The sequence below is a fragment of the Nothobranchius furzeri genome, chromosome 6 (assembly GCF_043380555.1).
Source record: "Nothobranchius furzeri strain GRZ-AD chromosome 6, NfurGRZ-RIMD1, whole genome shotgun sequence".
NCBI classification, from domain to species: Eukaryota; Metazoa; Chordata; class Actinopteri; order Cyprinodontiformes; family Nothobranchiidae; genus Nothobranchius; species Nothobranchius furzeri.
This window is the reverse complement of record NC_091746.1, coordinates 25505432-25531248: the sequence shown is the minus strand read 5'-3', so window position 1 is coordinate 25531248 and position 25817 is coordinate 25505432. Positions and strand designations below refer to the sequence as shown.

General features: G+C 45.4%; 1 protein-coding gene across 8 annotated transcripts in view; it reads right to left on the bottom strand.

The window, feature by feature from the left end:
- htt (huntingtin) overlaps positions 1 to 25817 on the bottom strand; it is a 61465-nt gene that overhangs the window by 29317 nt on the left and 6331 nt on the right. For 4 of the 8 annotated variants that reach the window (XM_070552051.1, XM_070552054.1, XM_070552052.1 and 1 more), the window contains exons 3-27: positions 24566 to 24686; positions 24162 to 24221; positions 23991 to 24070; positions 22229 to 22367; positions 21965 to 22106; positions 21692 to 21870; positions 21416 to 21620; positions 21149 to 21196; positions 20910 to 20987; positions 17463 to 17836; positions 12601 to 12727; positions 12404 to 12519; positions 12176 to 12287; positions 9491 to 9628; positions 7028 to 7186; positions 6855 to 6952; positions 6628 to 6767; positions 6454 to 6517; positions 6272 to 6372; positions 3162 to 3308; positions 2846 to 2966; positions 2625 to 2767; positions 2365 to 2549; positions 2049 to 2275; positions 1801 to 1927 (exon numbers count right to left, since the gene is read on the bottom strand). In XM_070552051.1, coding sequence (XP_070408152.1) covers positions 1801 to 1927; positions 2049 to 2275; positions 2365 to 2549; positions 2625 to 2767; positions 2846 to 2966; positions 3162 to 3308; positions 6272 to 6372; positions 6454 to 6517; positions 6628 to 6767; positions 6855 to 6952; positions 7028 to 7186; positions 9491 to 9628; positions 12176 to 12287; positions 12404 to 12519; positions 12601 to 12727; positions 17463 to 17836; positions 20910 to 20987; positions 21149 to 21196; positions 21416 to 21620; positions 21692 to 21870; positions 21965 to 22106; positions 22229 to 22367; positions 23991 to 24070; positions 24162 to 24221; positions 24566 to 24686 — 3431 coding nt within the window. The remainder of the gene's footprint in view (positions 1 to 1800; positions 1928 to 2048; positions 2276 to 2364; positions 2550 to 2624; positions 2768 to 2845; positions 2967 to 3161; positions 3309 to 6271; positions 6373 to 6453; positions 6518 to 6627; positions 6768 to 6854; positions 6953 to 7027; positions 7187 to 9490; positions 9629 to 12175; positions 12288 to 12403; positions 12520 to 12600; positions 12728 to 17462; positions 17837 to 20909; positions 20988 to 21148; positions 21197 to 21415; positions 21621 to 21691; positions 21871 to 21964; positions 22107 to 22228; positions 22368 to 23990; positions 24071 to 24161; positions 24222 to 24565; positions 24687 to 25817) is intronic. The other 4 variants (XM_054743945.2, XM_054743946.2, XM_054743949.2 and 1 more) reach the window with 2 other exon arrangements.

The window sequence follows — 25817 nt, the reverse complement described above, 5'->3', positions numbered from 1 at the left end:
AGAAAGTCCGCGAGCAAGTAAAGCAAGAAAATTAATAAATGTTCTTAAAATGGCATTTTATACTGTTTGAAGTGTTTATTCTGCTGCTGCAATGTATCTGGTATGTGAGTTAGGGCTGTCGCGGTTGAGGAATTCCCCCTGCGGTGATTCAGGGTGGCTTAATATTGCGGTGTGCGATATTATTGCAGCACTTTTTTATTGCAGTACTATCTAAACATAATGTTTACACATTTAAAAAAGGTTAAAAATTGCCGTGCCTTCTTTAATAACACTTTACTGAATGCAGATCAAAGGGCAGTAACAACGCAGATCGCAGTAACGCTTGTTTCTCCGACAGTCGGAGTCCGACTGAACTTAAAAACAACAAAATTCAGGAGGTTAAACTTTTAAATGCAAATTTGGCTGCAGCATCTAACAAATAATAAACAAGTCCCCATTTTGTTTAGTTGTTTAAAATCAAGCATAAAAAATTACATGTACCGGGCGCGCGCGCGCGCGCCGGGGGGCGGGCGCACTATCATTTCACTTTCACACACACGAATGACGGTGATTTATAGCTCGGTCACGTCCTTGTTACCTACAAGGAAAACCAGCATGTTAACTACGGTTTGAGAGAGGATCTGAGAGGGGCGGCAACATTTGCAGCAACACTGAAAAGCCTCTCGGATGGTGCGCTCGTTGCACTAACACACACGTACTTGCGTGCGACTCTGGCGAGCAAAGGGAATCTCCCGTTTGTTGCTCCACCATGTCACGGGGGTTTTCTTTAGGGTGGATGCATTCCTCCTGCAGGTAGCGAGTGAGCTCCAGCTCGGCTCAAACTCTCTTCGGGACGGCTGCAGAAGCAGTGCTTGTCCGGGACTTCAGCAGGTCTCCGAGCGTTTATTTATTTATTTATTTGCCGCTGGTGGCAGCTCTGTCTCGGCCAAGGACTCTGGCTGCGCAGCAGCTGACGTACTGAAAACCAAAGCGCTCCCAAAGGAGCGAAGTAACGTTTCGTGTTGATACCAGTGCAGCCATCCTTCTCAACATGCATCATTGAGTTGAACCAAGTTCAGTAATCGCGGTGGCCCATGATGCAGCGCGGTGGGCTTCTTCATATCGCGATATTTCATTTTTGCGGTTACCGCGACAGCCCTAATGTGAGTATGTTTAGAAACTGTCGTTTTTGACATACATACAAAAGAAAGTCATATATCACAATATATACCGTTACCGCATATTTTTCTGATTATATCGCAATACAGATTTTAGGCCATATCGCCCACCCCTAAACTCGTTCACTCGTTTCTTCAGTATATCTGCTGTGGTCTCTATGAATGAATGAATGCTTCTTGAGTCGATTTCTGTGGAAACAAAGCTATGGCGCTCTTGTTTCAAGAAGCAAAAGTTGGTCGGAGGAGTGCGGTTTGGAAACCATCAGGACCGCCATCCATGATATGGAAACATCTTGCCTCTGACTGGCTAACAGCAAAGCGACTTTCTTAGGTAGAATCTATAATGTTGGTGTTTTATCTCCACAAATAACTGCTAATGCTATTGGTAAGCTTCTACTAGCCGAGGCACACTCTGCTCTCATTCCTGTGGGCGGTCTTAAGCAAATGTGGGCGGGGCCACAAATGCTCATTCCCCCTGGAATGTAGAAGAGGCAGGGTTTCGCAGCTGATTCTGGCGAACACTTGTCTAGGGTTCGTGTGAAAGTTACCGATGAAAACTACAGGGTTTCCATGGGAACCAGATCACTCATTGGTTCAGAGGCGACTGCACATCCATGTTTGAGCACGGTCTGGAGTAACTCACCCGCGTTGACCTCGCTGCTCTTTTTGGGGCTCAGAGGAGTCGTGCTGGGCTCTGCAGCCTCCTTCTCCTTGCCTTTTCTCCTGATCGGACTGAGGGAGGGCGTGTTGCTCAGGGAGGGAAGAGCCGCCTAAAACACAAAAGGAGAAAAACAACAGACTCATGCAGCTGTAAACTGTACTCAGAGGTTAATAAAAGGCAGCAATGAAGGCCCGAGTGCGCCGCCGCTTTGAAAAAAACAAAGAAACTACATTTCTCACTTTAGCGGCTGGTCCTGGCGGCGTGTCTTCCAACACGTGAGCACAGATGTTGAGCACCTTCAGGAGATGAGAGAACAGCTGCTCCACCATGACCACCAGGGAGCGCTCTGACAGTGCCGGCCACGGTTCCTCCATTTTATTTGGGCCCCCACTGGCGTTCCCACTACTGCCTTCCTCCTCTCCGACCCAGGGGTTGCGCAAGCATCGAGGAGCCACAGCTGGGAACACGATTACGAGGCTGGTTAGTCAATGGCAGGTTAGCGACAAACGCACCAAAGGACGGTTCACTTTTATGTAAACTTCCCACCAGACAGCAGGTTGCCGCAGAGCAAAAGTGCATCTTGATGTGCAGAGAGATCCAGAGGGAACCAGGCAGAAGACAGAAGGGACAGCACCATGTTGGCCATTCCTACGGTCAGAGTCCTCCGCTCAGCGTCTGGAGCTGATGAAGTGGCGGCTGAAGACGCTGGAGCGCTGCTCGTCTGGGACAAACTATCAAAACAAAGGAGCGAAAATCACAACAGCGCTACCGTGGCATTAGGAACCAGTGAGAGCGGTTCCACAAACCTGAGGGACCTGCCTCTGCTGCGGCTCAGACTGGAACGAGACGAGAAGCTGCTAGCGCTAACGTAGCCACAGTGCCAGCCTGTGCTCCAGGTGCCGACCGGAAAAGCCGATGCCAGGAGGCACAGAGCCTCACAGCAGCCAAACTTCAGAGGAGGCAAAAGCATTTTAATACGTTAAAAACACACAGTGTGAAGCAATGTGGTGCTGCAGGAAACACCTACGGTCAGTGCTCTAGAGGTGGAGGACGTGAACGCGTGCGAGACGGCCGTTACAACTCGGGACAAGTTGTTTTCCAAAGTGACGTCAGACACGGTTTTAGAAAGGTTGTAGCCTCGGTACGTCCTGAAAGTAAAGCAAAGCGTTGAGGTGGCAAAAACATGGTCCGAGTTCCTGTCAGAAGATCCAACAACGGGTTCATTTTCACGGACAAAACAGAAAAAAGCACCGCGGTGAGCGCTACAGCAGTGATGACAACCGTCAGAGCACCCCCGGCTGAAACAGCCGACAGCTCTGGGTGCTACAGAAGGAAAAGCCCACCTTGTGATGGTGCTGACCGTGAACTGAGACGGGGGTTGAGTCTCGTGCATCAGCAGCTGTAGGTAGACCGAACTCTGGTCCCGAGCAATCGCCACCACTGGGTCCACTTGGCCTTGGTCACAGTCGAAGAACAGTCTTGGAACTAGTCTAGTAGAGAGAAGTGCGGGTTGATTTAAAACAGGGCTCGGCAAACTTTTCCCATCAAAGAGACGTTATTACCCGTTTCCCACATTAAAGGGGCATTATGGAAGTTTGACAGCCAAAACATGTATAGAAATAATAAATGTCTTCTTCATACATTCTCCTGCAATGCCCTGGTCCTGGAGAATGAGCCCTGGCATTTTTACTGTGATTGCCTGTTTTTCTGTAAGATCACAGAAAAAGAGAGCTGCTCGGGTCGAGCAGGCTGCTTCATGCGCGTTCACGCTCAGGCATAGCCCTCCGAACCGTTCTTTGAACGTTGTTTCAGCTGTCATCAATGATATAAATGTTACAGATACAAAGGACGTCATTGGCGCTTTAGCTCGCCTAGTAAGACATCGGACTTTCGTGCTGAGGATCCGGGTTTGATTCTGGATGTGAACATAGTTCATTTAGAGTTTCTTTTTACATTAATGGTATATTTTTTACAGTAAGATGCCCAAATTTTTATTTGAGACTCGCTGAACGGCATTGAATTCACAGATAAAAAAGATGTGGGTTCTACTTTCATTTTGGAACAATTTTTCAAGCAAGGGAAGGGAATGATCTGAGCATGCAGGAGGACTGACCCATCATAAACCTTTGTCGGCTGTGCTGAAGAGAAAGGTACAGAACCAAATTATTTAATTAATTAGCTGCGCATTCTGTCCTCTTAGGGATGAGCGAGTACACCACTATCTGTATCTGTACTCGGAGTGGGCGTGGCCTAACCCAGAAGTGGGTGTAGTTTAACCAGAAGTGGGTGTGGTTTACATTAATACGTTGTTTTAAGTCTGATCAGAAGTTGCTATGTGTATTGTTTATTTGAAAACTATTTACAGAGCAGCCTCAGAGTTGAGATTAAATGTTTTTGATCACAATAGTAAAGGAACTATTACAGAACAAGTTTTTCAATAAAATCAGAACATTAATATTTAAGTGCAGAGAGAGAGAGAAGAAAAGATCTTTTCTATAGCGCCTCTCAAGATAAAAATCACGGGGCGCTTCACAAAAACAAAACATGTAAAAAAGAAAAAAAGAATTTAGAAAATGATTAAAATATATTTAAAATGATTAAAAAATAAGACAATTGTGATTAAAATATGTAAAGAAAGAGAGAGAGTGGACAGGAACGAGGGAGTTGATCCTGAGGAAGAGGGGAGGGGAAAAAAACGACCGGAGCGGAGGCAGTGACTGACGCAGCACGAGCTGTTTTCAGCTCTGTCTCGTCAAATGCACCACGTACGTTACGGAAAAAGCAGCTTTAAGTAACTTTAAAGTAACTTTAAAAAGAAGCAAACTGAAGAAAACGTAGGGAGTATTGAAGAAACGTGAACAGTGAAGCAAGCACAGAGAGATCCGTTATGGTCTGTGTGTGTGTGTGTGTGTGTGCGCGCGCGTGGATGGACCGGACGCGGACTGAGCTGTGAGCTCCCACTGCAGTTTTGTGTGTAGGGAGGGGCGGGCACTCTATTTGACTGGCCAATCACAGAGCGGGAACTCAGTCAGTTACCCAATGAGGATTTTCCTTCAGCACGATTACAGATATTTACGAGTTTTACTCGTTTCATGCTCGTACTCGTCAAAAATATTTTATCCGTACCGGATACTCGTCTGACACCAGTATCCGGCTCATCCCTAGTAGTTATGTCAATCAAGAAAAGGTTCCCATCAGAGCTGGACACTGAGCTCAGCGCATGCGTAAGGTGGACAGCGAGCTGAAGATTTATTCAGCTGATGTGTAGATCGGGGGTTTGGAGCGCGTTGCAGAACCGGTGCGCATGCAGGAAGATTCCTCTCACTGAAGCGAGTGTTTCCCAAACCGTGTCTCTCAGAAGCCCCCTTCAGACAGGCCATGAAAAACGGAAATGTTCCGGACTCTGTCCGTAAGACCTCTGTGTCTGAATACAAACATCCGGATAAGGTGTTCCGGAATTTTACCGGACGAAACCCCTAGTAACAGGTCCGGACTTGTTACAGACAGGGTGGCTGCTTCAGACTGGTGAGGTAAAGTTCCGGACAAGGGGGAGGGGAAGGAGGAGGGGAACGGGGACGCTGTGCGCACCTAGATAGCTCGCTGCTGTAGCATGCGACGAACCACGGCAGCTTGCCTCCTACGGTACTGCCTAGACGCGCGATGGAGCGCTTCACACCGCTTCAGTGATTCCTTTAACCATTGAGCTTCATCATCCAGGTCTCTTATGCGTCTTCGTGTGCGCAGAATTATGCTTAAGCGCCTCGTGATTTTTATCTGGAGAGGCGCTATAGAAATGATATTTTCTTCTTCTTTTTCTTCTAAACATAAGTCAGATTCTCCGCCCCTACCCCACCCCCCGCCGCCGTCAGACATCTGGAACTTTTCCCTGCTGTGTGAACGCAGCCGAAAGGACAAGTTCCGGTACAAAAGTGGTGTGTCTGAAAACACAGTTCCGGTTAAAAACCGGATTGAATTGTCCACAAATGTTCCAGAATGTCTATCTGAAAAAGGCTAGAGAGACTCGTCTCTTAGAAAATGTACTCTATTATGAAACTTTGGCTGAATAGCGCTTGTTCCTGTCTCCAATGTGGCGACGCAGCGATGCATTCATGAGCCTGTCTGAGGCAAAAGTCCAGAATCTCACATCCTTCTCAACTCAGAAAGCCCCTATAGAGACATTTGCAGGTGACCTGTCAGCTGTTGGACCTGTTCCGGTTTACGCTGACAATCTTTAAATTTAGAATTGGCATACAGATAAAAAATGAATAATATTCAATATTCATTCATTATTTTACGAGAAGGGAGCCGCATCAGATGGATAAAAGAGCCGCGGCCGACCCCTGATTTAAAACAAGGAAATAAAACTAGCTTAAAGCAGCATGAAGGAAGAATGACCTTCTGTGGTCAGATCTAGGTACTGCAGTTGATGCATCAACACAAGTCCGTCACACACCTGCTGACAGCAGACGCCGCCACGTGCCGGACTCTTGGGTCGTCATCTCCCAGCAGACGTATGACCACGTCATTCAGAACTCTGTCCTGCAGCAGCAGCCACTAGAAGAACATCAACCAACCCAGAACAATAAAGCTCCGGACTAATAACAGAAACACGGACGAAAACAGGTCTGAACCTACCTTAGTGTAGTGATGAGCTCCTCTGTGTAAAGTTTCTGTTTTCCTCTCCAGGAAACCGACTAATCTAAAGAAAAATCAGGAACTTTAACATGTGGAAATCCTCCAGACACACAGAATATCTGGAGTCTCGTCAGTGTTTGAGATGTTGGATTTGGGTATTCGAGTTTGTTTTACCTGAAGTCTAACTCAGCCAACGTTTCCAGGAGCTCGGTGCGAACGAGCCAGTAGGAAGAGTCCCACAGAGCAAAGAGGTCGATCACCAGCTGCAGGCCGAGTTCACTCAGGGTGCTGCTGCAGAGGGTCATGATGCAGTGCTGCAACACCCACAAGTAGTAAAAAAAGTCAGACTCACAACTGCAGCTAGAGCCCCGAGACCCAAAAAGCACACGGGTCCACCTCACCCTGACTGCAGAACAAGCCATCTTACAGGTGACAGAGGAATCATCTTTAAGAGTTTTCTGGAGCAAAGGCACCAAGTCCACCAGGGACAAAGGGTTACCTAAAGAGCAGGCAGACCTGATGAGCTACTTTTATAAGGTTTAGAATGCCAGCAGCAGAAAAAGCAGACGCTAACCTGTTGCACGCTGCACACTGGCCAGCCAGGTGTGAATGTTGTAGCGTGTTTTGGTTAGCGCAGCTTGTATGATGGCTCCGCAGAGGATGGCTGTGGCTCCTCTGATCTGGGGGTCCCCGTGGGTGATGAGGCAGAGAACGTCGCTGACGTACTGTCGCTCTGCAAAGGGATGCAGCATAAAACACAGCAGGTCACGGTCCACTGCAGGAATCACCCAAAATAGGAGATATTTTAGCAAATATGCAGTTTGTAAATATTGTGACTGTAAACGGATTAATGATGCTTTAAATACCACACTGGAACGTGGCATGTCTGTTTGCTAAATATCTTAGGAAGTTTTCACCAGATTCACTTCGAGGAAACACCGAGTCAACTCGATTCAAGATGGCCACCAGACCTCCGTTTCACGCTGCTAGCAGAGTCAGAGTGTTTCTCAATGCCGAGGAACCTCGCCGTGATGTCTTGGCCCCGCCCCGGTTGCCTAGGAGATACGTCATCGGGAGCCGCCAAGGCATGCTCCAATGTTCGTGTTCTACCGAGGCGTGTGTTCTCCGTTTGTTAGCCGTTTAGCTAGCTGAGCGAGGACACACGGGAGGGGTCTTGTAGCCTAGCCTTGGTCAAAAATTACCCACAATACACCGCTGTATTTTGAAAAAAGACAGTGGATCAGAAGCCGGCAGCTACTTCGGGGACAATTTTCAAGTTTAAAAGTAAGTAAACTAATTTAAAAAATTTTTTTTAGATCCTAAGAGTTATCTATGGTTGTTAGTTGCTTGGTAGTTGCAGCTTCGGTGGCTAGCGGGTAGTAACTCGCTTATATTTTTAATTTAATTAACATATACACAATTTAAAAATTCAAAGGCTCGTTATATATTTATATTGCAACTAATAGAGATGAAATATAACGTTATCTTCCGTGTCACGTGACGTTACGTGACCGCCGTGGAAGCTGCGGTCACATGATGCAAGTCTGTTCCATTTTACCGTTTTCTTTGACCAAGGTCCTCGTAAGCAAGGCACCTGGCCTCGCAAGACATCACCTTGCAAGGCCAGGTGCCTTGACATTGAGAAACACCCTCATTCTCAACACAAACCAGGTGCAAGGCCTTGCAATGTATGACAGTCTTTTAGATCTGACCACAACAGCTGTAACTACATTATTATTCAACAAAAGGGTTTACAGCTCAAGCTCAAAGGTGGGATTTCACATCAGCAACTACGTGTTGATGGATGTTGTCCAGCTTTAGGACGACATCATGTCTGGGTTTTAAGAGACGAATGCTGAGCAGAAAAAACATCATCAGGTGTAAAAGTAAAAGCAACCATTTTTATTTCAGACTTATTAATCAATCCCTTACCAATTAATAGCTACAGTTCTTTTGAACATCTTATTCTTAGTTTTCCTAATCCAGATTATAAAACTGTAAAACTGCTCTTGTTTGTAGTTTTATATCGTCCACCAGGCCCTTACTCTGAGTTTTTGGATCAGATCTCTGATTTTTTATCAGATTTGGTGCTAAATACTGATAAGGTCATTATAGTGGGGGATTTTAATATTCATGTGGACATTGAAAATGATAGCCTCAATGTAACCTTTAGTAATATCTTAGACTCAATTGGTTTTACTCAAAGAATACATAGCTCCACCCACTCCTGCCATCATACATTGGACCTTGTGCTGACTTATGGCATAGAGTGTGAGGAAATAACCATCTTTCCACATAATCCAGTCCTCTCGGACCACTTTCTGATAACCTTTGAGTTTTTTATAACTGAGTTCTCGAGACATGAAAGTAAATTTCACTATAGTCGGTCTCTATCTGACAACGCAGTTGCATCTTTTAAATCAACTGTTCCATCTTTACTGACCTCAGCATCTCAGAGGAACGTAGCAGAGGGCAACATTTTCATTACTAGCTCCTCACAAATGGATGCCTTAGTTCATAATGTTACTTCCTCTTTACGTGTGGCATTAGATGATGTTGCCCCTTTAAAAAAGAAGGTAATTAGGGACAGGAAGTTGGCTCCCTGGTTTAATTCTCATTTACAAGCTCTAAAACAAAACTCTAGAAAATTGGAGAGAACATGGCGCTCTACGCACCATGAGGAGGCCTACCTATCCTGGAAAAATAGTCGTGTGCTTTATAGTCAGTGACTAGATGCAATTTGCTGGGTTCCTTATATAGGAAACTTTTTTCTGACTGGCTTAATGAACTGACCTGTATTGGAATGTTTATTACGTGAAGTGCCTTGAGACGACTCTTGTCGTGATTTGGCGCTCTATAAATAAACTTGAATTGAATTGAAAGTAGTTTGTCTGCATGGCTTTTTCCAGGATCATCTACTCTACCATCAATGAGAGCCATAAAACACAGAAAGATTATTATAAACGCATTTTAACAACACCAACAACTGCAACACTCAGTTTAAAGAGCTTCGCTGTGTTATTTTATTTTGTCCTACCTTCTACTGGAACGCCATCCAGCGGCTCCAGGTAGAGGGGGTTAAAGAAGGCTTCGGGATGCAGCGCTGCTGCTGCGCCGACACAGCTGACAGCCAACGCCTTCACACTCACTCGCACCTCTTTGTCAGGGATCAAACCTGAGCAAACAAATTATTGCACAAACAGAAACATACCATACCAATTTTTTTATAAGGCACCATTTCAAAATAGCATGGTAGCTAACCAACGTGCTGTACATAAAAGAGCCAAATGCTTGAACAAATCAACAAAACACAATGAAAGCATGAAAATCAGGTCAAATACATAAAAACATAGCATAAATAATCAAGGATGAAAATCCCTAATAAAAACAATGGAATAAGAGAACCGTTAACGGCACTATCAAGAATAAAAATAATGCAACGAATGATAAAAACCATTTGAAATGGAAAATAAAACCAAAAAAACTACAAGATGGTACGAGGTGTTAAAAGTGAGCTACGGAATAAATAAAAACTAAATCAAGAAAAATAAACCCGGTGCTGGATTTTCATGTTAAGTGTCACGGAGGGAAGGCAATCCTGAAAAAGTGACTTTGAACTTGAAACGCACTGAAAACCCTTCACCCTTCAGCTCCGACATGAGGGAGTTACCTTTGTGTTACCATGTGAAGAAAAAACATGAATGTGATGAAACAAATGTTTATAATCTGTATGAAGGGGCAAACTCCACCTGCAGTCAAGTGAGACCAACAAGCCAGCGACTAACATTGCAGTTCCCCCCTCATCCACTAGGGGCTGGCTAGAGAAAGAAGCACATTCCCACTGGCTCCCATGACATCCAAGTATCTTCCCTTGTTCTGTGTCCACCAGAACCAGAAACCCACGATGCCAGAATAACGAGATAGCGCTAAACACCCGTCACCGTTTTCTAGGTCCAACAGTCTTGTCGTCCGTGACTTCAAATGGTGATTTTCTTTTTGGGACTCTGGTAGTTTGTCGGGCTGAAAGATCCAACATTTTTTAACTGAAACTGCAATTTCAAACAGCACGATCACGTGACCGTCAAAGCTGCAGTTTTAGCGGTTTTGACTGATACAGGATCAGTTGTGTAACTTTGTTTTACATCCGCGGTTTTCCCCGGTGTTACGGCGGCGGCAAAAGCCAGCGCGGGGGAGGGGGGTGGGGCGTACAGTCCAGAGCCGAGACCAACTCCACAGCTGCCAGAGCTGCATGTTCAGGTTATTTTCCCTGTTTCATGTTCCCACACACAGCGCTGCTAGAGCCGATTATATATATTTTTATATATATATATATATATATATATATATATACACACATGTAGAGAGAGAGAGAGAGAGAGACAGAGAGAGAGACAGAGAGAGAGAGAGAGAGAGAGAGAGAGAGAGAGAGAGAGAGAGAGAGAGAGAGAGAGACTCCTCCCACATCAGAGCAGGTTCAGGCTGATTTCTAAAGCTTGGTTTTTGCTTCATCAGCGCGAGTGCGGAGTCGCACACTTTAGTTAACTTAAAAGCCCAACTTGTCTTTTACAAATGGTTTGAATGTTTCTGACGGCACACGTTAGTTCAGACAGGCTAAGGTGTCAGAATGTGTGCGTCTCTCTCACGGAGCTGACGTTTCAGTGCGGAAAAACTATCAGACAGCTTCAGCCTGCTGCGGTAATGCTGGAAAACTGTGTGGATTTTTTTTATTCAATAAATTTAAAAGCTATTTCTACCTACAGATCTCCTCCATGCATTTTTGGAGTAGAACATGTTTTTATAAAGCTCCTCCAGATAAAAAAAAGTTGCTTCACAAACACAAAAATAAGACAATGGGAGAAAATATTAATAGCTTTAACTGTTTTCAATGTATGATTAAATTTAAAAATTTTTATCTCCACAATATATTTATAGCTATGCTATATAAGAGCATTGTTAAGAGGCATTAAAAACGTTTTAAGCTAATTTGTTTTCCAAATTTGCTACAGCAGCTTTATGAGGTCAAGTTATGACAACGCTGAGGGGGTGAATTATCAGGAATACTTTGGGGCGTGTCCTCTTGATTGACAGGCAACAGATGAGCGATCAGCGGATCACTCGTTTAATCGATAAATTTGCGTTGGTCTCTAGCAGGAATGCCTGTCAGTCGTTCTCTGGTAGAAACAAATCTCAGGTGCGCCCGTTTCAGGAGCTAGAAGTGAGTCATATCAGAGTTGAGGTTCAGACGACAGGATTTGGAGTCTTACTTCCTGATATGTGGCCGTCTCTCCTCTGATTGGCTAACAGCAACACGACTCTACCACTGACTCTGGTTGCTCTGCAACGTTGATGTTTTATCTCCACAAAGAACACTAGCCTGGAGGAGTTCTACTGTGTGATGGAGATGCTAATGCTAACAGTTAGCTTCTACTAGCTGAGACGTTCTCTGCTGTTTCCAGGACACTAAACCAACAACAACCTTCCCCGTAGTGAGTAAAGATGGGTAAGTCCATGAATGTTAGTGACAGAGTGACATAGATCTGTCAGGATTTTCTAATCATAGAGTTTCACCGTCTGTTTTATACCAGAAGCTACTGCAGGAGGTACGTGTAGGAGACTATTCTCATGTTCAGACTGCATGAAACACTCAGAGTGACCCGTTAGAATCAGAAATGATCATTAAAAGATGGCGTCTCAGTGAACACCTTCTTTAACAGATACTAACCATTCTTTTGCCCTGACAGAAGAAAAGAAGCAGCAAGAAGTCGAACGCAGTGCACCAGTGGCTCCGCCTGCTGATCCGTGTAGTGTCCAATCAGACCTTTTATCCGCGACGGCTGACAAAGAACCAGGAAAGAATCATCATCAGAACCTGCTGTTCTCAGCTTTTACTCGTTTTGTTTTGGATCAAACTCGTATTTTTGGTGGAGGTTTTATGAGTGGACGAGTTCACCTTGTTATCAGGCTCGGGTTCTGCGGGTTCATCCTTTGGTGTGAAGCGGTCCACGCTGCTGTCGGAACCCTGTCGATTGTGACCTCGGCCTTCGAACAGATGAGGCTTGCTCAGAGCTGTAGACGGCACAAAAACGCACAAAAAGATAACTTTTAACATTTTCAGGAACCCACAATCATTTTCATACACACACATACCGAGTGCTGACTGCAAAAAAGGTTCTGAGGGTTCTTCTTGGGAGGAAGATGGTGCTCCTTCGTCTTCTTCATCCTGGAGTGTTCCTATCTGCATCCCGGAGTACTGACTCTCACTGCCATCGAGAACCTTGGTTACACACAAAAAAAAACCTCCATAAGAGACGGAAAGCGAACTTTACATATTAACCAAACGCGATGACGTAACCACATGCAAACCTGACGTAAAAGTCAGCTGGACTTGCTCGAGAGGAAATAAAAACAAGAAATACCTGAAACTGTAAATCAAAGAGAAACTCTGGTGGTAGAAAAGGAACATGGAGTCATGCTGGGATCAACACAACTCAACGGCACACAGAAGGAGCCAAATATTTAGCACTCCACTCACGGAGGAGGACTCGGCTCGGACTCATTCCAACGGAAACGCATTTCCATCACAACACTTCGTACTCTAAACGCCCTCTCACTGAAACGTGCCTGGAGAAATCGCTAAAACTACCTGAATAACTCAGATATGTGTAGGGTTGTCACGGTGTGAAAATGTAACCTCACGGTTATTGTGACCAAAATTATCACGGTTTTCGGTATTATTGCAGTATTTTTTTAAACGTGTTACATTTTCAGACAACTAAATAAACCCTGTATATCAGGAAAATATTGTCCTCAGTTTGTGTCAAAATTTTGCCTAAAATGTGTTATTTTGTAATTATGTTGTTTATTTGTTTATATTTTTTCCCTTTAGTCTTTAAAATACCAATATTTGCCCATAGCTTCTTATTTTATGTCTGTTTGATGTCATCATTTTAAAAATTTTAGACCAGATGATACTCAGTACTCAAGTAGCCTTCTAATCAGATACTTTTTTACCCTTACTTGAGTAATAAACCCTATATCAGGAAAATATCATCCTCGGTTTGTGTCCTTCCAGTGATCTTTGCAGATCTGGGAAAATGTCATAAATTCATAATTATTCTCGGAGAGAGACCAACTCTTATCTGCCCCTGGGAGCCCCGTAATGCATAGCGTCATTTCAACATGGCGGTGTCCGCGACACGGTTTATATGCAGGTAGCGGCGCTGCGGCTGCTTTATATAGCGACTCGTTGCGTTCTCCCTCAACCCAAATCCTCGGATCACGCATTTTAGCTAAAATGCTAACGTTAACTTGCCTTGCGTTGACTGTAGAGTTGTGGGTGATGGTCACGCAGATGTGTCATGAGATTTGAAGCGTTGCTGCCTTTCACAGACAGTTTTTCTGCACGTGCTGCAAACAGGATAGCCGTCTTCTATCAGCTGTCCCTCGGCATTCTTCAAATATCCAAAAGATGCCCGTACTTCCCACTCTGTCTTCTTTGAGGGATAATAAATGTCCTGAGCGCTGCCGTCTCCTCCTTTGGCCATTATTTCAGCTTTAGCTTCAAGAAAGTTTTGGTTGTAAACAACAAAGTGCGCATGTGCCGCCGGCAACTTCAGCAGATGATACGGTGGCTGGTAAGGGTCACCGCGCCTACACCGCAGCCACGGTAATCCACCAAGATAATATTTTTTTTTAAACAAGACAGTTATTATTATTGTGAACTGTTTTACCGGGGTTTACCGCTACACCGGTTACCGTGACAACCCTAGATATGTGTTACAGGTTTGGTTTCGGCCACAAAGACCCTGGTTACCTACAAAACAAACAAGCAACAGCAAGCCTTTATGCTGTTATGGTAAGCCAGTCATAGAGGAGGTTGGGATTGGTGGTTTCCGTCTTAAAAAGCATCCGATTGGTGGAAAAAAAAATTAAATAAAATCACTCAAAATATTCGTCATCCTTACCAGGGCTGTCCAGATCGGGTGCTGCAAGCCCATCACCCTGCATGTTTTAGCTGTTTCCCTGCTCCAAGACACCTGATATAATGACTGATAGTCCTCAGAGGCCCGCTGATCACCTATCGACTCAAACCAGGTGTGTTGGAGCAGGAAAACACAGGAAACATGAGGGTGGCGGCCATGGAGGACCAGGATGGAACAACCCTGATCTATGACAACAAGAAGGGAGCAAAGTCATAACCAAGGAAACAAGAGTGCACGGGTTCAGACAGACAAGGCAACGGAAGGAGAAGGAACGAAAGCCATAACACTCCCAGGACACACAAGCCCCTCCCATTCTGCTCAAAGTGTCCGATTGGCTGACCTTGTCACTAGTGCTAGAGGAGGAAGTGGCATAGAAGGAGGAGGAGGAGGAGAAAGAGAAAGAAGACGAGGAGAAAGAAGCAGTGTGGACAGACGAGTCGCTGTCTGTGGCATCGGGACCCTCTGTGGAGGTTGGCGAGGGTGGGGGCTGCTGAATCACCTGCTGTGATTGTGATGAAGGGGTGGGGGGAGGGGGCAGAACCATAATGAGAACGGTTAGACTGGACAGATAAGCTGTGGGAGGTAATTACAGCTGAACGATGACCGACTTTGGGTAACCCTCATTACGCCTCAGTAATAATTACATCGGATCATCCGCTCGTTAAATCTTAACGTGCAGCATAAGCCAATCCTGGTCCTGGAGGGCCGGTATCCAGGCAGGTTTTAGTTTTAATCCTGCTTCAACACACCTGGTGTCAATCAGCAGGTGATTAACAGGCTTCTGGAGAGCCTGATGAGCTGTTGCACATGTGTGCTGGAGCAAAGGAACCACTAAACCTGCTGGAAACCAGCCCTCCGGGACCTGGATTGGGCCAAAAGAAAAGGCTCAAAAGTCCCCAGAACCAAACACTCGAGAGTTAAACTAACAAATCAACCTTTAAAACTAAAAACAGAATTAATTCCAGTAGCTCGTTTTACCTTACAGAAGGAGAAAGTTCATCCTATCGTTTAGCTTTAGCGCTATTAGCAAAAGTAGAGCAGCTTCCCATCATTTCAGACGGGATGGATTTTTTAGAGGAACTCCGTTAAAAGTCTGACTTTTACAAAGTGAAACATGTGGGAAGCCATGAAAGAGGAACTTTAAGGTAACTTCCACAGATTCTGACTCTGAAACAGAATCAGAGTTTTTTCTCAGAGGGCGCCATCTAGAGGCTGAAAAAAGCATCGCACCTTACGCCCGTCTCCCTACTTCTGGAAGCGACGGCTCTCGTTCGTGAACACACACCTCTTACCGCCCAACGCAGATAACACACGCGATTATCCTCATGTTATGCTATTTATTCGTATACACGTTTATATTTTAAAGACGTTCCCAGCTCCGCATCGGAGTAGGTACGTCCTCAAACACGCTCGGTCACTGACATCCATACGTGAGCGAATGCCGTCTAAAAAGCCCGTTCCTGTTGGCGATGCCTCTATAATAATAATCTGAGACTTCCAACGGTGTGTCAGACATTGCTTTGACTTAGGGCTGGGGGTAAACGATTATTTTATCAAATAGTCGACTATTCTAATGACTATTTAGACAATTAATCTAATAATTATTTTTCTATTGCACAGTTAAAACCAGAAAATCTAATAAATTCCTCTAAAAAATTGATAAGTTGTTACTGTAAGAGAATAAACACTACAGGCCTTCCATTTTGTATAACAGTGCTTTTATTGTGTTGGTTGGTTATGTTCTGGTGACGTGTAGAACTTGGGAGTGCAGGCTGCTGCCTGAGAGGTGGTTGGAGACGGAGTGTCTCCATGCTGCTTTGTTTGGGTCACTTATGTGCGTGAGGAGAGTGGTGTTACGACCCTTCCTGGGGAGTTTGGCTCGTGTGCAAAAAGGAAGGGACAATAATGTGGGATTTAAAAGTTAAAATGATGATCAGGTTTATTTACAACTACAACAAAAAAAAAAAATCTTTCCATCCACAGGTTGGGAATAATAAGACTAATTCTGCCTGTGGGGAATTAAAACAAAGTACAAATAAGTAGGGATGTTCCCCTGGGCAAAGATTACAGGGTTCTGGACCAAAATAAGGATCTCCAAAGGTCCAAACTCTAAACTGGGCGGTTAAACCAAACTCAAGGTGATATTTTAAACTAAACCGAAAACCCACAACACTCTAAATGTAATAAAAGGGAGATCTACACCACAAAAAGATGAACTCTAAACCAAAACGTAACAGCTTATCCAAACGCAAGAAGCTGTTAGCGAAAATGCTAACAGTAGCTTTACCAACGTTAAGTTCAAGTTACCAAGTTTAAATAAACCAAAAACACCCAGCAGCAAACAGACCAGCACGGAGGAGAAACTGCTACCACCAAAACAGCTCTCCTCATGTCTGAAAGAAGCTCCTTTATGACGGGAGAAACGCTCCCAGTGATTTTCTACATCTGCGGTAGAGACGGAGCAGCGCATCTGACCCCGGAAGTTGTTGTCTGTTGCCGGGAGACGAAGGCGGGCATAACAGGAAAGGAATCTAGTAGCGGACGGACATTGTTCCGGGTCTTCGGTATTTGGTGGAGATGTTAGTGAAGGCGGAGAAGAGGGCGAACTAGAGGAAAAACAGGCAGATTCCTCCTCTATTTACAAACTCCTGGGGATGCAAGAAGTGGGCGTGGCGCGTCGACTACCGGATCTGACGTCGACAAATTTTTAGAATCGAGCCGTCGATGTCATCGAGGCTTCGCTACAGCCCTACTTTGACTTTCTGAGACTAAAGTTCTCACTGCGTCAACAGTTATGGTTGAATCCTTGATCGGCGGATATGGTCAGAACCACCAGAACCAGAGCTTTCAAGTCATGTCTAACATGTTTATATACACAGAACTAGTGTTTTAAAAATATTCTGATTTGATGTGGATGTTTGAAATGTTCCATCCGTGAGAATATTGGCAAAGGGCTTGGCCAATCGCTGATGGGCCAATAATCCGCCCCAGTTTTCTACACGTACTGTTAATAACGGTTTCACTGACCAGTTCTGCTACGTCTGAAGGAGTCACCGCTGAGTCTGGTCCTTCTGTGGTGGTCTGAGAGGAATCACTGGGTGGAAGGGAGCGATCGTTGGTCCCGAGCAACGCTCCGCCCTCTCCTAGAGGCCCTCCCTCCGGGGTGGCGTTTTCTGGAGTGGTATAGTCGGCCGTCTCTGAGGTCACGTTGGCCCCGCTGGAGCTTCCACTCAGCATCTCCTCCTCGTTGGGCGAGTCGGGGGTGTTCGAAGCAGATGTCCCTCCTCCACCACCCTGCTCTGAGGAGGCGCTGAGGTCCACCGAGTCGCCCGGCTGCAGAGCATGCTGGGAGGAGCGCGGCTGCTCGGTGATGATGTCCACCTGGGCAGAAGAGGAGCCGTCTGCACAAACAGAGACGCCAAGCTAAATAGGAGCAGAAGAGCCCGACCTGCTGGTAAACAAGCTGGCCAAGTTGGTCAGACAACAGCGGAAATGTCATAAAGCCATAGTAGGTCATTTTGGGAGTTTCTTTGGTTTCTTATGCACAGCCAGCTGGTTTCACACGTCCAGAAGAGAAGCACAGATTACTGTTACTTTATACTGGTTCACTGGAGAGTAGGGCTGAACGATTTTAGAAAAAACTGAATCGCAATTTTTCCAGCAGAAATTGTGATTTCGGTTCAATTCACGATTTTCTACAAACAAAAGTCCAACTCTAGCCTGCCAAGCCATCCTGTAGATTAGGGCTGCACGATATATCGAAAAATTATCATCTTCGGCGTCAGGTAAAAATTCATAATCAAACAGAGTTTTTACATTTTAAAGTGTTGTAGAAATGCTTCCTGCCTGAATGCAAATTGTCAGGCACATCAAGGCTAGACTTGGTGTCTCTTTGGGCTGTCTGTAGCATCCAGCTGTGAAGACCCCCTTTGAAGACTTCCTGTTATCTACTGATGTAGGTGTGGTTACTTGGTCCTAATAAAAGCGCTCCGCAGCTTTGTTTCTGTGTGAGAACAAACCGCCTCTGACTCTGGTGTGTATGTTTCACCCTTTGCAAAGTTCGTTTATTGATTGTTGTTTGATGATTACAATTTCCAAAAAGATCTAATCCCTCTGTGTATGCTCCGACTCTTTTGAGGTAATTTGGAAGTAATATAGGAATTACCCAACAATCGGGATAACAGGACGCGGGATAGGCCCATCGCAAAGCACGCCAAAAATGACGATAAATGTTTGGTTCAAACATTTCCATCCGTGTCATACATCAACTTTTTGTAAACCAGCTCCGTTTTTTACGCGGAAGTATTATTTGACCAATCAAATGTAGCCCTTCTGATACGCAGCCAATCAGATGGGTCCGTTCACGTAATACGCCCGCCCCCTACGTAGACCCATAGGATGGGTGGAAAACAACACCCAAAAAGAGTTAGTGGCGCCGTTCCCTTGTTCGTCATGCTGGCTCAGAGCAACGAACGCACTTTGTGCTGATGTTTCTGGAATCAGCGCTGCTTTCAAACGTGAACGTGAGTCCGCTCGGTGTCGTTAATCATTTTTACCGGGCTGACTCCGACACGTGCCGGCGAACCAACCCACCTTCATGTCCCTAGTGTTCCACCGGGTGGTGACGTTAGCCCCAGGCTCCGGTTAGCTTCCAGCTAAAAGGCTACAGCACTCTCCTCCCAGTCCCACCCTGCTAAAGAGGGCCTGGAAAAGTTCCCCCACACATCAAAGTGATTTTTCATTTATGAGCTTTTATAACCTTGTTAATCGGGATAGTTGATTTGCTGCTGCACATAAACTGTCAGTCAGAAGCTCTGCTAGCCGGTTATCTTAGAGGAGCTAGTTCAATTTGTTAGCTTGTTATCAGAATCATAGTTGCAGTTTCATCATCTGAGCTGCTTTTTAAGATCTAGGTAAACTTGTTCAATTTGGGGTTAAAAACAAAAATTTTCACATTTTTTCCATGTAGTTTTTTTCTGCCAGTTCCTCTTCTGAAAGGTAGACATTTGTTTTTCTCTTTCCCTCAGAAAATCTTAATATTCTCCTAGTTTGGCCCAGCACAGTTCACTTCCCAATTACAGCAACATCCTTATATCATAACCACATAAGTGGAGAAAATGCTCAGTAGCAATGAGAGAATTTGCTGTTGCATTTAAGTGATGTTAACTATTATTTAACATTTAAACCAGTTATTCTAAAAACCCTGGTAAGGGATGTTTTTCTGTATTTGGAGCATCAGAAAACGTTTTATGGTGGAGGTGATGTTTTAAAGTCACTGAGAAACTGCATGCATGCAGTTTGTTGTTTTGCTGCTAATGCAGTAGCAGGTGCAGCTGCTAATACAGTAGCAGGTGCAGCTGCTAATACAGTAGCAGGTGCAGCTGCTAATACAGTAGCAGGTGCGGCTGCTAATACAGTAGCAGGTGCAGCTGCATGTTTTTGCAATAAAAATGTTATGTTGTAATGGAATTCATGCATTAGTTTTTGTTTGCTTTGAACCCACAGACGACATCAACACTGCATACTTTTAGTATTTTTTCATTTATCGTGAGTAATATCGATATCGCAATATTAAGCACTGTTATCGAATACCGCAGGTTTTCCTAATATCGTGCAGCCCTAGTGTAGCTGAAGTGAAAAGATTGTCTAGATTCTAATCTAGGACAACAGATCATTCACATTAATATTTACTATTTATTCATACAATAAAAACAGTTAAAGCTATTAATATTTTATCCCATTATCTTTTTTTAAGTGTTTGTGAAGCAACTTGTTGTTTTTATCTGGAGAGGAGCTTTATAAAAACATGTTCTACTCCAAAAATGCATGGAGGAGATCTGTAGGTAGAAATAGCTTTTAAATTTATTAAATTAAAAAAATGCAGTTTTCCAGCATTACCGCGGCAGGCTGAAGCCGTCTGATTGTTTTTCCTCACTGAAACGTCAGCTCCGTGAGAGAGACGCACGCATTCTGACACCTTGGACTGTCTGAACTAACGTGTGCCGTCAGAAACATTCAAACCACTCCGCACTCGCGCTGATGAAGCAAAAACCAAGCTTTAGAAACCAGCCTGAACCTGCTGATGTGGGAGGAGTCTCTCTCTCCCCTACTCAACTACGTTCTCTCTCTCTCTCTGTCCCGGGCCCACCTACGGTGCATTATTACTGGCTCTAGCAGCGCTGTGTGTGGGAACATGAAACGGAAAATAACCTGAACATGCAGCTCTGGCAGCTGTGGAGTTGGGCTCGGCTCCGAACGGTAGACCCCGCCCCCCTCCCCCCGCGCTGGCTTTTGCCGCCGCCATAACACAGGAAGGAAAACCGCGGATGTAAAACAAAGTTACACAACTGATCCTGGATCACTCAAAACCGTTAAAACCGCAGCTTTGATGGTCACGTGATCGTGCTGTTCGAAATTGCAATTTCAGTTCAAAGACTATGAGATCGTTCAGCCCTACTGGAGAGCTCGTCTCACCTGTAAAAGCTCCAGCGGTGGCCTCAGTTCTCTCAGCGTCGTCCTCCAACCCGTCCTCCTCCCCAGAAAGCATTTTAGCTGGAAATCACAAAAGCACCATCAGGCAAAGACATCAAGGTAAACACCTAAAGGAAACCTTAGATGGTTTCACTTTAATTCATTACAGATAAATTAGAATCGATCTTGAGCTTTGAGTGAAGGTGAAGCTGCCGGGCCTTTGACATAAACAGACTAGTCACCTCTCTGTTTCCTGAGAACGAGCGGACTGCAGGAAGACCCTCCCCCCGCTGCAAGTGGCAGGAAAAACAGGAAGCAGTATCAGGAGGTGAGAGAGAGACAGAAGCAGCAAAAGCAAAACGAAGACTCACAGAAAAAAAGAGACAATCATTTAGAAACAGACAGAGCCGGGTTAAGGAGCAAAGACGAAGCCGCATCACTCAGCACCAAAGAGATGACGAGCTTTCACCCTGCAGAAACCACCCGGCTCCTTCTACGGCTGACATTACCGATGAGCTCCAGGATGCTTCCCGAGCGAGCGCGGCTCTCCGTGTCCTGGCGAAACACGGTGGCGTGTGGGATGCTGCCGGCTGTGATGAGCATGTGCAGAAGCTCTGGTGGGGGGGTCCTGAACATCTGCTGCAGCAGCTCCAGGGCAGCGGCGACCACGTTGTGGTCCCAGTGCTGCGTGTAGTGCAGGGTCAGCTCGTACACCTTCAGACACGCGCAGCATTGTTCAGCAAACAGCCCCAACGCATGGAAACATTCACCTGACGCACGCTCACCTGCAGCAGCTGTTCAGGTGTTGGCTGCACATCGGCCTCCTTCCTCATGACCCCAAAGCTGCCTTTGAGGCTGGAGGTGTTGACTTGATGCTGCAGCAGAGGCATCAGGTAGCGGAGAGTTAGCAGCACCCCCAGAATCAGGTGGCTCAGGCGCTCGTCGTCTACCGGAACCAGCAGGCCTAGAGAACGATGGAACAGGTGTGTTGTGTTGCCGTTAAACTGGGCGTTACCCTTAAACAGGCGTTACCGAAGCACTCTTCTAGAGTAACCCACCCAGCAGCACGTTAAGGAGCCAGGTGTAGAAGTAGCTGTTGCGTCTCGAGTGCTGGCACACGCTGACGGCCGAGCTGGCTGCCGTACGCCGGATGGTGGGGGAGCTGGACTTCAGGTTGGCAACAAATGACTTCAGCAGCACCTAAAAAAAGACGCTAAATGAAACGATGTGCTTCTAAAGCTGCGGTCTGACCGCACAGACGGATACTTCGCCAAGAGGCCAACACATAACTCTGACAAAACACACAAGTGGGCGGGGCGCACCTTGACTTCGCCGTCGTTGGCGAAATGTCCCAAGGCTGACATGATCTTGGGCACCGCTGCAGCCAGAGTCTCCTGAACCATTTCCTCCTGCCGTTTGGTGATTCTGGTGAGGCATGGGAGCAGGTTGACCAGGTACGGTCTGCAGCGCAGAGAGAAGCACAATCAGGTTGTGATGTATTTGAGTCGGAGACAACACTGAACGTGACTAGTCGCTGCCACGGTGGCTACACGAGGAGTTCTCAGCCACATTTTAACAAAACAAGTTTAGTCGTTAAACAAGTTTTAGGGATTCGACAGAAGAAAAACTACAAATAAAACTCTAAAAACTGGAATCTGGAGAAAAAGTCCATTCATGTAAGTAATTCAGCTCAGACTGAGAGACCATCTAAAGGCTCAGGAACCCTCTGCAGGTGTTCTGGATTCATCAGCTGATTAGACCGTGACACTTAAGAGTCTAGAACATTGAACAATATTCTGATTGCTGGAGATTTTGAATGTGGGGTTTTCATCAGCTGTAACCATTATCATCACAGATGGAACAGATAAAAGCCAAAACATCTGGATTTGCATGAACCGAGTCAGTCTCTGATTAGTTTTACCTTTTAGGTTGTTTTACTGACATAAATTAACTTCTGCACCAGATTCTGATCGTTTCATTTTCACCTGGCTCTCAGCAACGCAGCTTAAATCATCCAGCCCATTGTTTTACGTAAACCTAGAAGACCATGTTTAAAGGTGCATCATGTAGAAATGAAGTAAAAATGACATCCTGTGGTAAAATGTGGTTACTGCAGCCACGTTAAAGAGCAAGTCACCCCCAAATCAACATTTTTTTTCCCGATAAACTATATAAACGTGTGTCTAATCGTGCTGCAGACACGTGTAGTCAATAGTTTTGCACTTTAGTGCATTTTAGTTAAAATTCTAATTTTCTGCCTGAAACTGGCAGTGTTGTGCCGTTGTCAGGTAAAAAGTCTGCACTGCATTTGAATTTAAATCTGCCACTGCTATTGGCTAAGAGGTATGCTATGATGTAAACTGGTACATTATGATGTCACAATGTCGTGAGTGTGTGTATTTGTTAGTGGCTCCACCCTCTCGGTCTGCTAGGCAACAGCATTTGTTGCGCTTTTCAAACATGAAGTGGGAGTGAAGTACGCTTCTTGTAGGGGGTGACTTGCTCTTTAAAATTCAAATGTTCTGCCTAAAACCGTCAGTGTTGTGCCGTTGTCAGGTAAAAACTCTGCACTGCATTTGAATTTAAATCTGCCATCGCTATTGGCTAAGAGGTACCCTAGAATGTTAGCTGGTACCATATGATGTCACAAAGTCGTTGTGAGCCTGTGTGTGTATTTGTTAGCGGCTCCGCCCTCTCGGTCTGCTAGGCAACAGCATTTGTTGCATTTAACAAACAGGAAGTGGGAGCGGAGTAAGACTCTGGTAGGGGGTGACTTGCTCTTTAAACAACTCTGGAGCTTTTTGCCGGCCGTCGTCGGCGCTGCAGCATTAGCTCGGCAACGCCACACTCACTGATGTAAAGCAGTTACGTCCCTCCTTCCTTTGTATTGAAAGGAGAAAATCTGACAATTCCCACAGCCAGCTGGATATGAAACATGTTTCAGTTTAACCTTCCTGCCAACATGACTGAAACAGACTCTTATGGGATTTTCACACTAACATTCTCACTATAATCTTACATACTGCACCTTTAACGTTCAGCCATCTGAATATGACGACATAACAGGAACATTTAGACAGCTACCTGCATTTCTGTGGTCGGATGAGATGAGCGAGCTCAGCAAACCTCCACAAAGCTGCTCTTAGACTCCGAGAGGCACCGTTCTGTTGAGCCGTGAAAAACAAATGACAACGCTTGTCGTTATTTACTAGATCACAAACTAAACTCGGGGTACTGTAGAAACCTGCAAGCGACCTTTTTGATTTCTTTGTACAGCTCCAGCTGCAGTCTGGGCAGGTTTGAGTCCATCAGAGCCTGAAGAGTTAAAACAAGCACTGGTTCAACAACGAAAACAAACAGAAATCCTCACAGAGATCGTTTTATAACAACTAAACTGTTTTCTGTTCATTAAAATCAAAAGTTTCCTTTAATGCAAAAATTAGGAGAAAACCCCTCAAAACTACTTGAGGCGAAGCTTTTCCCTCGACCCCAACTCTCGACGTCTGTGCTGATGGGAAACATGGAGGGCCAGATTTAATGCAAACTGCGACATAAACGCGAGTCTGCCGACAACAAGCCAGTCAGTCAGATAAAAAGTCCAACACCGTCGAATCAAAGCCAACTTTAAAGTGGGAGGAGTCTTGCAGGTTTTTGCTCACTTTGATGATTTTGTTCAGGCACTCGTCAGCTACCATCCGCACATCTGATTCACCGTCGTCGCTGCAGAGAAGGAACATCTCCATGGCGATGCCGAGCAGCTTCTGGAACTCTGGAGATGTTCTGTTTGCAGGATCACACACAGCAAACATCAGGATTGGCATAACACGCCTGAGCCCTTTTCAGATTGGCATTCTGGAACATGTGTGGACAATTCAGTCCGGTTTTTAAGCAGGACTGTGTTTTCAGACACACCACTTTTGTACCTGAACTTGTCCTTTCAGCTGCCTTCACACAGCAGGGAAAAGTTCCAGATGTCTGAGGGGGAGGGGGTGGGAAGGCTGGACCCGGATATTGCGTAAACATGGTGCGGCGGGCGTACATGCGTCATTTACCCAAACAAAGCTATTCATTCAAACATGGCCGACGAAGAGCTAGAATTCCTCTCACTGGTCGGACTTATGTTAAGCATAATTCTGCACACATGAAGACGAGACCTGGATGATGAAGCTCAATGGTTAATAAAGGAATCACGGAAGCGGTGTGAAGCGCTCCGTCTCGCGCCTAGGAGACGGTACCGTAGGAGGCGAGCTGCCATGGATCACCGCAGGCTACAGGAGCGAGCCATCTAGGTGCGCACAGCGCCTCCCGGTCCCCTCCCTGTCCGGAACTCGACCTCACCAGTCTGAAGCAGCTAACCTGTCCGTGACAAGTCCGGTCCTGTTACTAGGGGCTTCGTCCGGTTTAATTACGGAAAAGGTTATCCGGATGTTTGTATTCAGACACAAAGGTCTTAAGGACAGAGTCCCGAACATTTCCGTTTTTCATGGCCTGTCTGAAGGGGGCTCTGGAGACGTAAATCTCATTTTTATGACATGAAAGTCACCGTTAATAGACCCTTTTACTACCTACGTCATCAAAAGTTGCGCGCGCAGCCGGGCAACGAGAGTGAAGGCTTCCTCATTCACACTCGATACTAAAACAGCGTTTTAAACCCTTTGTTTTGAAGTTCTGAGCACATAAAAATGTCGGGTTGTTGCGTGTATATTATTACCAATTAATTAAGAAATAATACATTCAATGTGCAACCACAAACCAGAACTTTAGATTACACTTGTCATTCGTTACATGCCTCTTAGTGTGACACTGCTCCTCCTAACAGTTTCGGAAGCAGCTGGGAGCTTTTATGCTAAACTTCTTCGGTTTGTGGAAACTGATCTTCTTCAGTGGAGCTGGTTCTACATTTTTCCTGCT